General features: G+C 39.4%; 1 protein-coding gene across 1 annotated transcript; it reads right to left on the bottom strand.

Moving 5' to 3' along the window:
• Positions 1 to 1486: 1486 nt before the first annotated feature.
• Positions 1487 to 16273, bottom strand: slc6a7 (solute carrier family 6 member 7). Its single transcript, XM_074610918.1, has 14 exons — positions 15982 to 16273; positions 13113 to 13338; positions 12488 to 12619; positions 10017 to 10227; positions 7590 to 7728; positions 7346 to 7480; positions 7118 to 7221; positions 6907 to 7031; positions 5859 to 5971; positions 5634 to 5771; positions 5448 to 5547; positions 5063 to 5181; positions 3839 to 4012; positions 1487 to 3667 (listed from the first exon to the last, which is right to left on the bottom strand). Exons 1-14 carry the CDS (start codon positions 16045 to 16047, stop codon positions 3482 to 3484), a joined length of 1968 nt encoding a protein of 655 aa, XP_074467019.1. The 5' UTR covers positions 16048 to 16273; the 3' UTR covers positions 1487 to 3481.
• Positions 16274 to 16731: the final 458 nt, after the last annotated feature.

Consider the following 16731-nt stretch of genomic DNA (forward strand, 5'->3'; position numbering starts at 1 on the left):
GTGAAGAGGGTGCTCGTTTTGTGTCACCGCAGTGCGCGGCGGAGTGCCGCTGTCGTCGGGGTGCCGCTGTCGTCGGGGTCTCCAGTTTCAGAAGCCCCCCAAAGTCGGTATTCACAAACCCATATGTAATAACTTGCTCACTGAGTTTTTATGATATTTTGTGTATGTTTAAACCCAATAATATCAACACTTACATTGGACAACCGGTTTAAAGCTTTATATTTATCATAAGCTCTGAATGAGCGTGCTTTCACTGGGATCACGTGACACACCGTATATTCATGAAACGAACTAACCCAAACTCACGAGATGAAAACGCGGGAAAATATCTACGCAACATCCGCTCATTAGCATTTATCCCGCCATCCAGACGAATCACAAAGGGTGTAACCACCCATACATCCATGGTAACAACCCATACCGTAGATCCAAAGTAGACGACTCATCATTTCGGCTTACCTAATGTAATGATATAATTATTATAATACATCTAACTTACCCCTACACCCCCATTTCGGCTTTGCGTATCTTTGTTTTCACTTCTTTTTACATGTTATTATTACGCACTGATTTCTTAACTTGTTTCACTCATCAAGGGAACATTCATTTCAGCATTACAAAGGCTAGAAACGGCTCTCTTTGGTTTCTGTAAAATCTTTCTCTTTCATATAATACAGACAGCAAATGTGAAGTTTTAGTAAACGACTATGGGTTAAATGCGCCTACCCTGCACCCTCATTTTTGTGCAACCACTGCCCTCTTGTGGTAATAATCACATATTGTTATTTCAAATGACTGTAGGGTTTGAGAACACTTTAGGTTATTATAGACATTTAGAAAACAGCCGCTTTGTTGCCTCCATTAAATTCCATTTAAAAATGTCCTATTTGTGTATATTTGTTGGGTGTATCCTGGATGTTTGATCATCTAACCTCACTGGACACACCAGCAGGCCATATGATCACCATAAGTTTATTGTTTCAAAACTAATATTATATAGGGAACTCTGAAAACTCAGTTAAATAAAGCTGATCTTGGCTTTATACAGTTTCCATAGATTTAATCTAGGGCTGACCCGAATGCTTCAAAGCTTTGACCGTTGCCATGGTATTCGACCTCCAAATCACTTTTTTAATATATTTTATATATAAGTATGTAACAATACAGTATAATCCCGAAATAAGACCATGAAATAAGGAATATTCCCTCATTATTCATATTAAACATTAATTATTTTGAGTTATTCTCAGACGGATATTGCTGTTTGTTGTGTGTAGAGGTGTGTGTTTGTGTGTCCCGCTCACTAAAACGGGGGAGATGGAGACAGACAGAAGAACATGTCAGCCTGCTGCACCTCGAAGCTTCGAATACCTTTGGAAATTTTTCACCGAAGCTTCGGAGAACCAAATGGTATTCGCGACAGTCCTTATTTAAACAGACATCTTTGAAATAAAAATATCCAATTAGTCACAAAAAAAGAAAAATATGAACACAACAAAAATATTTAATTATTGTGCACAGAAATATGCAAGAGAATGGCAACAAGGTGTACGAAGGCAAAACAATTTGTTCAAATTAGAGGAGTTTCATGACATGACATACAACTCTAAACAAATTATAATAAAATGTTCTTAATTGAAGGTTTAAAAGTAGTGATCCTGCTTGAAAGATACTTTGAGAGAAAAAACAATATTATAAATTAAAAGCTTCCTGTGACTAAAAGGGTTTTAAAAACGCATACATTGCAGATCCAGCAGATTTCTTTTATCTGTCATCATCTACCGATTCGCAACAGGACACAAAAGAGAGCACATTATGCTCTTGAAAACAGTTTTAGAGTAAACAGCCTGGGAAACGGTGGGGAATTAATCCTTTGGACATTCAAGACAATATCGAAACATCCTCTTTGAGAGAAGTATGGTTAAATAAATGTTATTTATCTAGGGGAAGTCTATTTCAATCAGCCACTTCAAAAGATAAACAACACATTCATGTGACTGATGTGTCAAAGTGAGCTGTCTCATCTGGGAGAGGTCTTTTTGTAATTCTTCATATTATTATTTCCTTTATGCCCCAAAGTTAGGGTCTAGTAAAAAAAAAAATTGTAAATTAATTGTCCAATAATATTTAAAAATTAAGCAGTATGGACAATTTGCCAATAAATTACATTTAAACAACTGATTTTTATGTCTTCTCTAAGCAGGCCCTCAGAGTAACATTTGCGCCCTCAGAAAGTTGTGAGAAATGTTAGCAAGACTGACACAATGACAATAATCATGTCCTCAAGGGCAGAAGTGGTTCTCAAAGTGGGGTCCGGGCTGTCCCCAGCAAAAAGGGCAATCATTTATTTTCAATGTAATTCCATCCATAAATAACACAATGACATAATGTATGACTATTTCAGTCATGGATTTCATACACTTTCTGTATAAGCAAAAATCCTATCAGATGGGGGACCCTGGGACAAAATCTTATCAAATGGGGGTCCGTGGTCTAATTTGTGTCAGTTTAGGGGTCCATGACATTAAACAGTTGGGAACCATTGCTCAAGGGGATAATACATTTAACCGATGATAAACAATGACTAAGGAGGGCTTTTTTGTAATAGTAGAGGGGAAATCGACCATGAAGAACTGACAAAGCCAAGTTCCAGTAAACATAAAATAAAAATCGACATGTGTGTAGATACCCACTGATTCCTATCATTTATTTGTCTAAAGATAACAAAGGATCGTTAGTTAGTCCCACTTAAAAGCCTGTCTACAATACTAGTACAGAATGTGGTTGTAAATGTGATCATATCAATGTATTCTGAGCAATAAAGTGAACTGATTGCTACATTTTCTGCAGGAACTGACAATTTGAAATTCAGATCGTCAGGCAAGGCATGTGGACACATGGACAGTACTTAATAGTTCATTTGGCAGGTTATTTTTTAAAATGTATTTATTAATTCTAGCAGTAATTCTAGCAACCACTCATTTTAAAAAGTAATGGATTAAAAGTATTCCTGACTCATTTATTCTGGCAGGCCGATGATTTGTAGTCACCTATGCAGGTCCATCAGTTGTTGTTGAAGGCAACAGTCCAGTCACTGCACTTTTCGGTACCTCCCCTCCTTGTACATGATATACTGTATGATGTCTGGTCCCAGTGAAAATTCATTGTACTACGCTAGTAGGATAATAAATAAATTCAGCAGACACCCTTCTAGATCATCAACATCCAAACATCCTGGCAGAGTCCTATTTTGCAATCTAAGATGATCCAAACTTTACAGCTGTTACCTTCTACACAATATAAAAAAAAGTTAAAAATACAATTCAAACAACATACATAATAGTATAAATAAAGCGATAATCCACACTGCCCAGCAGGACACAGTCTGTTCAGACACGGCCACCAGAGCCGATCTGGCATGAATAACATACATAACAAATAATAATAAATTCCTCCGTCTCTTGACAACGTAGTTTGTTCATCACTGTGCGTTCATCTCTTCTCTCCCTGCCATGTCCCAGTTCATGGCAGTAAAGTCCATGTCTGTGAGTGTGACCGTGAACGGAGCCTCCACTCTCTCGGGCTCCATGCGCTCCGCTACTCTTGCGGTGTTATTCAAGTTGTTCACCCTCCAGGAATTCAGAGGTCGAATCGATTTCTGGAAACGCTGCAAAACGAGAAGCAAGAGACAGTCATATACCTTCCTACACAGGCCATTTAATTTACCAATGTTGTATATTTAAACAGGTACAGCAGTACGAGCTCTATGGTTAGTGTGATCATGTCACAGGTGCAACCAGACTTCACAGTGATAGAGTGACATTGTGGTGATACTGACTTCTTTCAGCGTTCCAGTTTCATTGCAGATTGCCACAACGGCCCAGATGGGGATCTGCAGACAGCAGGTCGTGGCCATGCACACGCCCAGCGCTTTACCCCACAGTGGATACACATAGGACCCGTAGTGGAGCGACGTTCTGTACATCTCAATGAAGATGTAGGTCAGGATAAACTACAGCCGCAAGGGGAAAGGCACAGAGTGAGCGGAGGAATGTGTCATCAGAACAACAACAAAAAGCCACAATGGTGACAGAAGGGTGAATGAGAAGGCCAGCAGAGAAATGCTACAGGGGGGACACAGATTGAATGTCAGTTTCTCCTCTTGAATTATTCACAACTGCTGTTTTGAAGATTTCAGCACAGTTGGCTTCATTTCAAAGTAGTGGTGTTATTTTAGTTTCCTCCTTGGTGGAACTTATGTAGCAGCTGATAACTGAGTTATCCCACTTTGTTCTCCCTCAGTTTAGGATAAGTAATTTAACGGGATGTTTTTAACTCACTGGGACCGCACAGTGTCTCACCCCTCATCAAATTACGCTTTGACTGTAAGTGCAACATTTCTAGATCAAGTAGCCATGCTGTAAATGGAGCGGCAGAAATAATACAGGGAGTGACGTTGTGCAACTGATGCAAACAACAATACTGTAAGGCTAGAATATGAGCTCAGCAATAACACTTCAGCTGGTAGTGAAGGTCATTGCTTTGATGTAGTCAGAATTCTTAATTTAGACAGACTGACAGACAGACAGACAGACAGACAGACAGACAGACAGACAGATAGACATTCTTGTGTTACAGCAGCAGGTTATCCAGGCAATGCACAGGAACAGTAAATACACAGTAAATATACATATTAACACTAGAGTAAAATATCTACAGTATACACACTATCAAGAATATATTACAATACAGTATAAATATACCAGACTACTACAACTGGCTTAGAAAATATAAAATATAAAAACATTGAATAAAAATAACAAACTATATACAATGGTAAAGTGTGCAAGTTACAATTTTTGTTTTAAAATAAAAATCAAATGAGGGTTAAATGAGGCAATTTGGCAAAAAAAAACCTTGACCATGAAAAAATGATCATCCTTAGTGCATTTGGATTTTAGAAAATAGATAGATTCTGAAAAGGATAACCAATGCTGATGTCACATTGTACCTGCATTTACTACCAACAAATATCAATATTAGTACTGATGTTCTTACTCACCGTCAGAAGAAATGGAGTGCAGAATACCCAGCATGCTTTGAAGTAAAGCAGCACTTTGATGCACCATGGAGGGCAGGGGCAGATCATATCAAGTATGTCCTGACAAAATTGGTTGACTCCTAATGGAAAAGTTCATTAAGAGTTGCATGTTAGGAACCCTGGAACAACAAAGATATCATCGAGACAATAGAGCATAAGATAACGTGTTCAACGTGTTAACAAAATGGTGAAAACTCAAACAATGAAGGTCAACACAGCAAGTCAAGTTTCTCCACTTTTACAACTCGCTAAACATGACGTGTCCTGGATGACTGAGACTCATATGGAGGAATGACGTGGTGTTAGAGGAGTTTGATGTGAAGGCTCAGGGTGTGCGATGGGCTACCGTAGAAGAAGGAGATGCCAATGCACATGAAGAGGGTGATGATGATGAGGCCGAAACTAGTGCTGAAGGAGTCAATGAGAGTGAACCAGTAAATCCCTCCCTATGGAGACACAAGACGGCATGGGAGATGTGAGAGGGATCACAGAGAAGACACATTTGTCACTTACTACCGCTATAGACACTCACATCAGTCACCAACAGGAGACCCATCAGGTAGAAGGCAAAACACAGAGCGCCCAAGAAGAAAGACTTGTGCAGCGCGTTTGCCCTGAGGTGCGGAAACTCATCCAGCACGGCCGTACAGATGCCCTCCATATTGCCAAACTGTGAAGAAGCAGAGCAGAAGGTTTCAAACAAACGGAGGCGGACTCTTTATTTCTGCTCATATCTTTGAGTGGTGTGTGGCCTTACCAGCGTATCGATCCCCAGCATAAAGAGCATGATGAAGAACATGATGGACCAGAACACCGAGCCTGGCAGCAGAGCAAGGGCCTCTGGGTAAGCAACGAAGGCCAACCCCGGACCTGAAGGCAAATAAGAATACATCAAGTTTAAGAAGGAAAAATATGCATATATGCATGGAAGTTTAATACAAAATGCAGTATTAATGTAAGAAATTAAGTTAAAATTTGTATTTGCTCTGTAATAGAGGTCGCTTTACACAAAGAAATGGAGCTAGAAGTAACTAAAAAGCACAAAAGTTACAAAGAACTAACAGTTACATTTAGAAGTATTTTTTACAGACACAAAAATGCACATATATCCCATAAACACCATTTCCAGTCTCATTTTAAGATTTTTAAAAATTGCACATAGTTAAGATTCAGATTATTTTTCAAAATGCTTTATTCAGCCTTGCTGGACGTCTGTATTAAATAGGGATGGGGAACAAAAATTGATTCAGCATAGTATCGCAATATTTTGCGTGGCAATACTCTATCAATACACGGACGTCAAGTATCGATCTTTTATTATATAAACTATTAACATCTTAATCTGACGGCCGCTATTCTGTCTTTCAGAGGTTGTAGCGGGCTCAGTCTTAAAGCTAGAGTGAACCAACCATGTCATGTTAGCTTGCCGGAAGAACGCTAAATAACACTACAAAGGTAAGCTAAAGTTTGGCGAGGAAAAACTGGCGTGGCCATTTTCAAAGGGGTCCCTTGACCTCTGACCTCAAGATATGTGAATGAAAACTGTGAGATGAACAGAGTGTAAACTGTGTCTTATTAGATAAAACGGATGTTGACAAAACTGCATAATTTGCAGTTAAAAAAAGGTAATAAATTGCAATATATCACAATACTCTTATCATATCATAAAATGTTTAAAATTGCAATAAACTCATATTGTGACTATCATATCGTGTAATATCGTATCGTGGGGCCTCTGCTGATTCCTACCCCTAGTATTAAAGAAGATCCACAGGATTACTGAACAAAATGAGCACAGTAACTACCTGTATCTGCCACCTCACTGACAGGCACTCCCTTCTTCCATGCCATGTGGCCCAGGATTGAGAATATAGCAAATCCCGCAAAGAAGCTGGTGGTGCAGTTTCCTGTGGTGATAATCAAAGTGTCCCTGAAATCAAAAGAACCAGGATCAACAGACTGAACCCATCATGGCTGCAACAACAGAACAAATGGTACGCCGGAGCACAAATTCACCTGATGACATTGTTGTCAAACTTATTGTAGGAGGCCATAGAGAGCAGCCCTCCAACTCCAATACCTAATGAGTAGAAGACCTGTGAGGCTGCATCATTCCACACCTGCAATGTATCAGATAGAAAATGTCTTAAACAATGAAAATATCGTGTTATTTTTAAAGCAGCAACACATCATTGGTTCACAGACTCCTCAGCCTCATAAGTGCCAGTCTACCATCAGAAGTACCTGTGCGTTAGCTAACCGGCTCCAGTCTGGTGTGAGGTAGAAAGCAATGCCCTGAAGAGAGCCCTCCAGTGTGGCACCTCTGATGATCAAGACAATGAGCACAAAGTATGGGAAGGTAGCTGTTACATAAACCACCTGAAAACACAGACAGCACACACACATTAGACCAGATATGGCAGCAAAGGGCAGGATTGTGTGTGTGTGTTTTGTGGGAGCTGACAATAACAACATTGTGTCGACTCACCTTGCCAGAGCTGCGGATGCCCTTGAGCATACACAAGAAGATGATGATCCAGGCAGCCAGGAGGCACAGGGCCAGGGGCCAACGGACAGGGCCCGGGTCGTGGAGGCCCTCGCTGTTCACTACACCCAGCACACGCTCACTGCAAGATACACAAACACAAACATATAAAACAGCATGCCTCTTACCACACTTACTGCCACACTTGTAACACATTAACTGACGCACAATAAACAAGGCACAACTGTTGGGTTGTATTTATTAATGACTATTAAGACATCTGTCTGAAGAAAAAGGCCATTATTCATACTAAAAATCATAGCTTTTAGGATTTGTAAAATTGGCAACATTTTAGTCCACAAGTTATAGGGCATTACACATATGATCATAATACTTTACAATGTCAAGTTTAACAATAGACTGTATATAAGAAGTGGACGTAGTCACCATGACGTCACCCATTGGTTTGTGGACTGCTGTTTTGAAGCCTAGAGTTTGGCATTTTGGCCGTCGCCATCTTGTTTTTTTGCAACCAGAAGTGACACGAGAGGGGAGGTAAGTACAACCGAACGCTGAATAAGACATTTTTAGGTGACCAAAAAGGTTATAATTAACTTCCCTGAACGGAAAACACACTGTGAAAGGGTTACAGTTGAAAGTTGCTTTATAGTCTTATCCTATTTTACTCTAAATGGGACCATAATTTACTAAATGAACACCATACTGTTTTGAAGAAGACTTGAAACTAGTGATTGAGACCATAAACTCATGTTTACAATGTTTACTGACGTAATAAATCAAGTGAGAAGTAGGCTCATTTTCTCATAGACTTTTATACAATCAGACTTCTTTTTGCAACCAGAGGAGTCGCCCCCTGCTGGCTATTAGAAAGAATGCACGTTTAAGGCACTTCGCTTTGGCCTCACTTTTCTGACCCGGAGTTGCCCACTGAGTGTAACAAATGCTTATAATTGCTTAATCAATTTTTACATGAAAAGTTCTAAAGTCTTCTGGTTGTAACATGTTGTAATTCCTTCATGACATCTCATTGTCTTCTTAAAGGTAATTAAAGCTAATGTTGTAGTAATATCTCCATTGTGTTGTTTTGGATTAGCAGCTTTTCAGCAACACATCAACATACTGTATACAGTATATTCATGAATATTGTCATGTGTTACACGTTGCTTTGCAAACTATGATGCAGTATGAGGGGAGGAGAGAGATAGTCAAGGCCTATTGAAGGAGGCTGGGACACGGGTGGACACGGGTCTTGGGGTATGGGGTATGACACACGTGCAGTGTAACTGGAGCTGCAGTGGTGCGTTGCGATTGGCTAAATTTCGGCAAGTGCAGACCAGATTTTACTGCGCATGTATTGTACCCCGAAGATATGACGCGTTGATGACGCGTGACCCAGCCTCTTTCAATAGGCCTTGGAGATAGTCAGGAAGCAAGGTATTACTGTCGTCATAAGCATTCAAGTTTGTGTAATCTGTTCTGACGGTCCCACGCAATTCATTAGAGATGTTCTAACAACAAGGCTGTGGTTTCTGTTCTCTTTGTGCCGCTACACTTCTATTCATTAAATCAATCAATCAATCAATTAAAACGTATATGCAGCAGAGCATACACATGTCAGTCAGTAGTGGGAAGTGGGAATGGGAAGATTCACAGAGGAGAGAGTTCACTAGAGAAATAGCCTTTCTCAACGCCTGCCATGCTTTCTGAGAGTAGGCTCTGGTGATGGGGTTAACAAACTGACATAGATATTGTATATTGCCTCAGTCTGGTTTGTTTGCTTTACATCAATAATCCCTTACTTTCACTTGAAGCAGACAGTAAGCTGTCATTGAGGCATTGTGTTGCTGAATAACACAAATTTCACCACGTTCACAATACCACACAATCTGTCACGCAAAATGTATTCAGAGAGCTGAGGAGTAACTGTGATACTTAACTTGTAAAGTATTACAGGTATAAGTTCTTACACCTGTTACAATCATAAGGATTTATATTGGCAAATTGGAAGTCTTATGTATTATGTAGGTATTATATAGTATAATGAATTATATTTCCAGGCCACATGTAAGGTATTGCAGGAAAGTTTTGAGTCCTATTAGCTGAAAAGGTGACAGTTGAACCAGTTTGAAGAGTTCAGTCATTGTAAAGAATAGTTGTTTGTTAAAGGAACACAAGGTATTTGAACAAGGTTTGTGTGCAGCATACTGCTAGAGCCATTTACAAGTCTGTTAAAAAGCAGTGGACAAATATGCGATATAAAATACCACTTACATGAATATGAATAAAGATAAAGATGCATGGAGATGTACAGTAGACATTTCACAGTCTAAAGAAGTCTACGGTAATGGAACACTTTGGGTTATTTGTTTGTATACATTTTTTTTTTACAAATAAGAAAGACAAACTTACTTCCAGAACTTTTCTGTGGGGCTGAGGGTTTTACCAGTGGAGCTATTGCCAATGGTGGTGTTTCCACAGAGAAGTGCATTGGCTACATGATCACAGGACCAGGGCAGAGGGCTCTGGAACGAGCTGCCCAGGTAGTAAAATGTCCACGCTATAATGATGTTATAGTAGAGACACACCAGCGTGGACACACACAGCATCCCGATGCCAATACCTACAGGAAGAGACACCACAGCCTTAAGTATCTCAGACAAAAACAGGATAGACATTATTGTGTAATGCTACCGTATGAGATATCAGTTGGATCAATTTACAACTGTAGCTAGTAAGGCTGTGTATTGGCAAGAATCTGTCGATATAATACAGGGGTTACGATTCAATATATTGCAATATATTGAGACACAATAAGGAAGGCGATATATTGCGATTTTTTAAAATCTAATTTTAGGAAAACTGTTATAGTATAAAGAACAAATCATTATACTGTATGCATAAAATCAGAGTAAAACAATGTTAATTTTTTTATGCAATTAGAACAGTGGGATCTGCATTTGCCTTCATCAGTCACTGTAACATCCAGCATCATAGCACTACTTTGAGAGGGCACATACAGCGAGACGGTACATCTCTTTGCATATGAAAAAAAATAATAACTGAGTTCATCTTTGCATGTAAACTATTAAAAATCAATTTGTCTTCTCCGAATGCATGTTTCAGCTCCTTCCACAGATGTTCAATAGGATTTAGATCAGGGCTCATAGAAGGCCACTTCAGAATAGTCCAATATTTTGTTCTTAGCCATTCTTGGGTGTTTTTAGCTGTGTGTTTTGGGTCATTATCCTGTTTGAGGACCCATGACCTGCAACTGAGACCAAGCTTTCTGACACTGGGCAGCACATTTCGCTACAGAATGCCTTGATTGTGTTCAGATTTCATTGTACCCTGCACAGATTCAAGACACCCTGTGTCAGATGCAGCAAAGCAGCCCCATAACATAACCTAGCCTCCTCCATGTTTCACATTAGGTACAGTGTTCTTTTCTTTGTATGCTTCATTTTTGCGTCTGTGAACATAGAGCTGATGTGACTTGCCAAAAAGCTCCAGTTTTGTCTCATCTGTCCAAAGGACATTCTCCCAGAAGCTTTGTGGCTTGTCAATATGCATTTTGGCAAATTCCAGTCTCGCTTTTTTATGATTTGCGTCCTCCTCGGTTGTCTTCCATTAAGTCTACTTTGGCTCAAACAGCGACGGATGGTGCAATCTGACACTGATGTACCTTGACCTTGGAGTTCACCTCTAATCTCTTTGGAAGTTGTTCTGGGCTCTTTGGTTACCATTCGTATTATCCGTCTCTTCGATTTGTCATCAATTTTCCTCTTGCGGCCACCGTCAGGGAGGTTGGCTACAGTCCCATGGACGTTAACTTCTGAATAATATGTGCAACTGTAGTCACAGGAACATCAAGCTGCTTGGAGATGGTCTTATAGCCTTTACCTTTAACATGAAGGTCTATAATGTTCTTTCTGATCTCCTGAGACAACTCTCTCCTTAGCTTTCTGTGGTCCATGTTCAGTGTGGTACACACCATGATACCAAACAGCACAACGACTTCTTTTGACCCTTTAAATAGGCAGACTGACTGATTAAAAGTTTGAAGACACCTGTGATGCTATTTACAGGACACACCTTAGTTTAATATGTCCCTATGGTCAAATTATTTTCAATCTTTTCTAGAGGTACCATAATTTTTTTCCAGGCCAGTTTCATTAGTTTGTTTTTTAAAATGATTCTGTTGAACCACAATTCAAAAACAATAGCTGATTTTCATTAGTTAATTTTCAGTGAATTTTTATTTATTATTACTTTTGTCAGTTTCAACTTATTTCAGTGACCATTGTGGGTTTTTCTTTCTTTAACGGAAGGGTACCAACAATTTTGCCTACGTGTGTATATATATGCTGTGTGTCACCACTTAAATACAGCATTACTGTTGTGCATGTTAACCTTAAACTGTCCATTTCCTTTTTGTAACTCCATCTCAACTCTCTCATAATTCAGCATGCTGCTGGCATTTCCAGTTTAAAATAAAAACTATGATAAAATCTTTAACAGATGTTTATATTTAGCAACAGAGCTGCAGAGCTCTCAGGAATTCTTTGGGTTAGCTACATGACGTATTTCACTGAGGTGGCAAACTGAGACAGTTATTCCTTAACTATATGTTAGTCTGGACTGACTGGTGACACAGGTATTTTGCTTACTTCAAACTGGATGCTCAAGATTACTGGAAAGTTAATATAGAACTGTGATCCAATATTTCTATCCTATCTAACACTATCTAACTAATTACATTAAGTCACCTCCCTGACATAATTATCTCTAAAAGGTTTCAAGGTTGTGTCACTGAATTACAGTGTGTGTGTGTAAGTGTGTAGATACTGGGATAAAAGCATGATGATAGAGGAGGTTGTTACCTTTGAGCAGAGGGCAGCATTTCCACACAGTGATGGGGCCAGCTGCTCCGTACTGGCCTAAACTCAGCTCCATGAGGAACAGTGGAACGCCCGTAACAAAGAGCATAATGAAGTAGGGGATGAGAAACACACCTGTGGAGAATGGAAATACGGCAGTTTAAGGGAGGTGTGTGGTGCTGAGGGAGACATCCACTGCAATTACTTCTTTTGTGCAGCTAAAAGCAGACGGCCTGTAGAGGCAGGTTAATTTATACAATGTCTGTCTAGGTGGCAGCTTCACAGACCGATGTAATTCCGCTTTACTTTTAGTCAAGCTCCAACATGTTTGATTTCAGATGGAGATGCATAGTGGGTTAGGCTAACAGGCAGACCTTGTGTCTGGTGTGTAATCAAGGAAAACTTATAGGATTAGTACATGTTTTGAGTTCTAGCTTCCAAAGGCTGCCATGGAGAGCTCTGGAGTGTGGAAACTATGCCAGCATGAATAGGAGGAGAGTGCACACCCAAGGGCAGGACGGAGAGGGCCTCTTGCCCAAATGAGTGTAACAAATTACTATAGACATATGTTAAACCCAGGCATTTAAAGCATTTGAGACTTCAGTGAATAAGCTTGTAGACTCCTCACCTCCTCCATTGCGATAACAAAGGTACGGGAACCGCCACACGTTCCCCAGTCCCACGCAGTATCCGATACAGGAGAGCAGGAACTCATACTTTCCTCCCCACTGCTCCCTCGGGATAACCACACTTGGAGCAGGACTCGGGGTACGGGGGTCACACTGTGGCGCAGGCGTATCTGTAGAGTTGTGACCATTTTGAGTGAAACTATGCCCGTTCAAGTGAACTGAATTCTAGAGAAAATAAAATAAAGAGTTAGAGAGGAGATACAGTAATACAGATATCAATTCAATTTGCTTTTTCATGACAAGGTAGTGAAGTTGTTTATATGTGGATTATATGGAATAGTGCAAAAACGATTAGTCGATTATTCAATTAGTGAAGCAGCACAAAATGAATCAATGACAATTCTAATAATTCATTACTCTTTAAGTACATTACCAAGTAAAAACACCAAACATTTGCTGTTTACAATGTAAATATGACATTGTTCCTTGGTCAAAATAACCACATATTAGTATGGCTGGAAAATCCAATGGAAGTAATATAAATAACACTAAAACTGTGTCAAAATAACACTTTTTTTGGGGCGTGATTAGTGACCCAGGGGTTTTATGCTAATGGGTACTGGGTAAGCTTTACCAAGTACTGGTTCGGTACTAGATTGACCCAGTACTGGGTACCACGATTGACCCAACTTGGGTTAAAATTGACCCATTACACAAAGCTTGTTTTACAGTTGAAACAATTTTCAACTGTAAAACAAGCTGTGTGTGAGGTTTATCAAACTCGTGAGGTATTAAAACCACCAACTGCACTTCTTCTTCCTCTTCCTTCCTGCAGGCCATTAATCTCTAAACAAGAGAGGAACTATTTTCTCATGTCTCTTCTCAAAGTCAGATTAATATAACAGCAGGGCTTCTGCCGTGCCATTACTGTGTTTAAAGATGAATAATTCATCAATTATTTCAATGACACAAATACATTAACCATAGTTTCATTAAAATGATGCTCAATTTTTCAGTCATCTAAAATGTAATGTCTTTCTGAGATTGCTTGCATTCACAAATTTTACATGCACAAAGATGATATATGTTAATATGTAACATATGGAGGCATTTCAAAGTAGCACCCAGGAAGTTGAGGTACTGCACAATGTAGTTGTGTTGACAAGATAACTTAACAGAGGAATGTTGCAATGCCAAGAGGACTGAATAAGATTCAATGAACAACATGTGCTAAAAGAGCAAAATACTATATTCATCATCATCTGGTAGAAGATCGTATGTAAATGAATAATTCAAGAAGCATTACATCTCTACTAATTTACGATTTTTAAAAACATTTTTTAAATTATTTTCTCAATTATTTTCTTTATTAATCGATTTAATCATTAAAATATACAGATAACTTAATTCAATCGGAAAAAGGCCCAATTGAGATTTAAAATCTCGGGCAAATCTCCTGGCCAAGATAGCAACACTACAGAAAATATATAACACAGAGAAGCTGGAGCTAGGTAATGTTTGGTATTAATGCTTGAAAAATGACTGCAACAATTAATCAACTATTTAAATTGTTGGGGATTACTTTTCTGTCAATCGACTAATCGATTAGGCAAATCAGCTATCAATAATTCCATTTACTGAGGACTTTCTATAATTGCTGAAAAAGGACCACAATTACATAAATAAAGCTATATGAGAAAACCCTGAATATTGTAGAAAAAAGGCAAATACTGCTATTGAAGTCTGGTCAGCATTATCGATAGACCTATCTATATGGCACTAAAACTAGGCTTTCACCTTAGAGAAGAAGTTAAACTCAACTAGGGGTGTAAGAAAATATTGATACACATGAGTATATATTAGTAGTAGATATTACATTGTGTGATACTGTATCGATTCTCCAAAACACTATACATTTTTTATTAACCTAAAGCTATTCGATGTTTTGTAGCGGGCTCAGTTTTAAAGCTATGAAGTTACTGGCATCCTATAATCATCATATAAAACTACCAACAATGTCATACTAGCATGTCGTGAAGGAGGATAAATAACGCTCCAAAGTTATGCTAAATTTTGACGAAGAAAAACTGGCATGGCATTTTCAAAGGGGTCCCTTGACCTCTGACCTCAAGATATGTAAATGAAAATGGGTTCTATGGGTAAAAATATGTAGTTTTTTGCATACAGTATACATTTGTTGTTTTTGCCTATTCAAAAATGGTGTATTTCTGGTGTGTTCTTTAAACTATGACGGTTTTCCTAAAATTAAATTTTAAAAAATCACAATATTCGCCTTGCTTACAGTATCGCAATACATCGCAATATATTGAATCACTACCCCAGTATCATGATACCAATCATATCGCCAGATTCTTGCCAATACACAGCCTTAACATGTTAAACTCAAATCACTGTAATGCCAACATGCCTTGATGTTGAATGTAACATGATTAAACCAGCAGCACCAATCATCATCTGTGTGTCTGTGGAGTAAACACTTGAGAAAAGTCTGGACAAACACATGTGTTGAGTAGGTCCACCGGGGCTCAGGCTTTATCTCTATACTGTCTAACGTTATGTAGGCCAATAGACAGAAGAGATCAAGTATGTACACTATGTAGACTTTATAGAGTGTAACTGCATTGGTGTAACTAGGACAAGCCTGAGGGTTGAGAGCAATGTAGACGGACAGGTTGGACTGCTTCATTAAAGGTTACCTGTCCTTTCACGACCAGTAGGCTGCACCTCTGGAAGCCCCGGAAGATCAAATTAAAGTCTAACATGAGACCAGTCTTACACCCACACAGAGAGATATGTTTGTTGTGGACCTAGTGGTGAAGAGTCTGACTAACAAACCTCCGTTCTTACCTGCGCTGTGGTTGCACTTGCTACATCGGGGCTCCCGAGTGCTGCTTTGCCGCTTTGGTCCTGCATTTCCCCCGCGGGCCGGCACAGGTGGTGCTTCTCTGTTTTATCAGTCTCTCGTTAATCCATATTTTACACACTGGGAGAGTCCTCTCAGAAGTACACCATGTTGCTGTAGTTTTAGTGGCTGTTGAAGGAGTACACGGTCGGTCGGTCGGTCCGTCGGCGTTAACCGAGTGTGACACGGCAGGGAGACATCAGCGATGACGAGATAGGACACAGGCCGGTGGGCGGTGAGGTGAAGGACGCAGGAGGCAGGGCGCAAGTGCAGCACAGTGACGGAGGAGGAGAAAACCTCCTCCTCCTCCTCCCTGACCTGCTTTGCTTTGTGTGAGATGATGAGGGTTGATTCAATGTTGTTTTGGGAGGAGTCATGGGGAGCTACCTGGGGCGGGCAACTTGATAATTCCGTGTTCTATTTCAATGTAATATTGTTTCTGTTTCACCTGGAATGTCTTTTTGGAATAGTGTGTAAACAATTTATGTTGGAAAAAAGTTTGGACCCTCCCACAAAAATACTTTTTGGTAATATAAGGTCAAAGAAGTGTCATTTAAAATCATTCATCAATTACCCAATCAGTTACCCAGTTAGGTCATTTTTTGTTAAATTCAAACATGATCTTGATTTAAGCTGTGCTCTTTGTGTGATTCCCATACTGAAACTACTGTCCATCTGTTCTGGAAATGTACACA

This window comes from Sebastes fasciatus, chromosome 16, assembly GCF_043250625.1.
Source record: "Sebastes fasciatus isolate fSebFas1 chromosome 16, fSebFas1.pri, whole genome shotgun sequence".
Classification (NCBI taxonomy): domain Eukaryota; kingdom Metazoa; phylum Chordata; class Actinopteri; order Perciformes; family Sebastidae; genus Sebastes; species Sebastes fasciatus.

What these genes read in the sequence shown, in the direction of transcription:
- slc6a7 (XM_074610918.1), bottom strand. Translation starts at nt 16,047, where the DNA reads ATGCAGGACCAAAGCGGCAAAGCAGCACTCGGGAGCCCCGATGTAGCA. An exon ending in CCCACAGAAAAGTTCTGGAA is followed by an intron (nt 7,729 to 10,016) that starts GTAAGTTTGTCT and finishes TGTATCTTGCAG; the next exon opens with TGAGCGTGTGCTGGGTGTAG. An exon ending in TTTGACAACAATGTCATCAG is followed by an intron (nt 7,032 to 7,117) that starts GTGAATTTGTGC and finishes TTTTGATTTCAG; the next exon opens with GGACACTTTGATTATCACCA.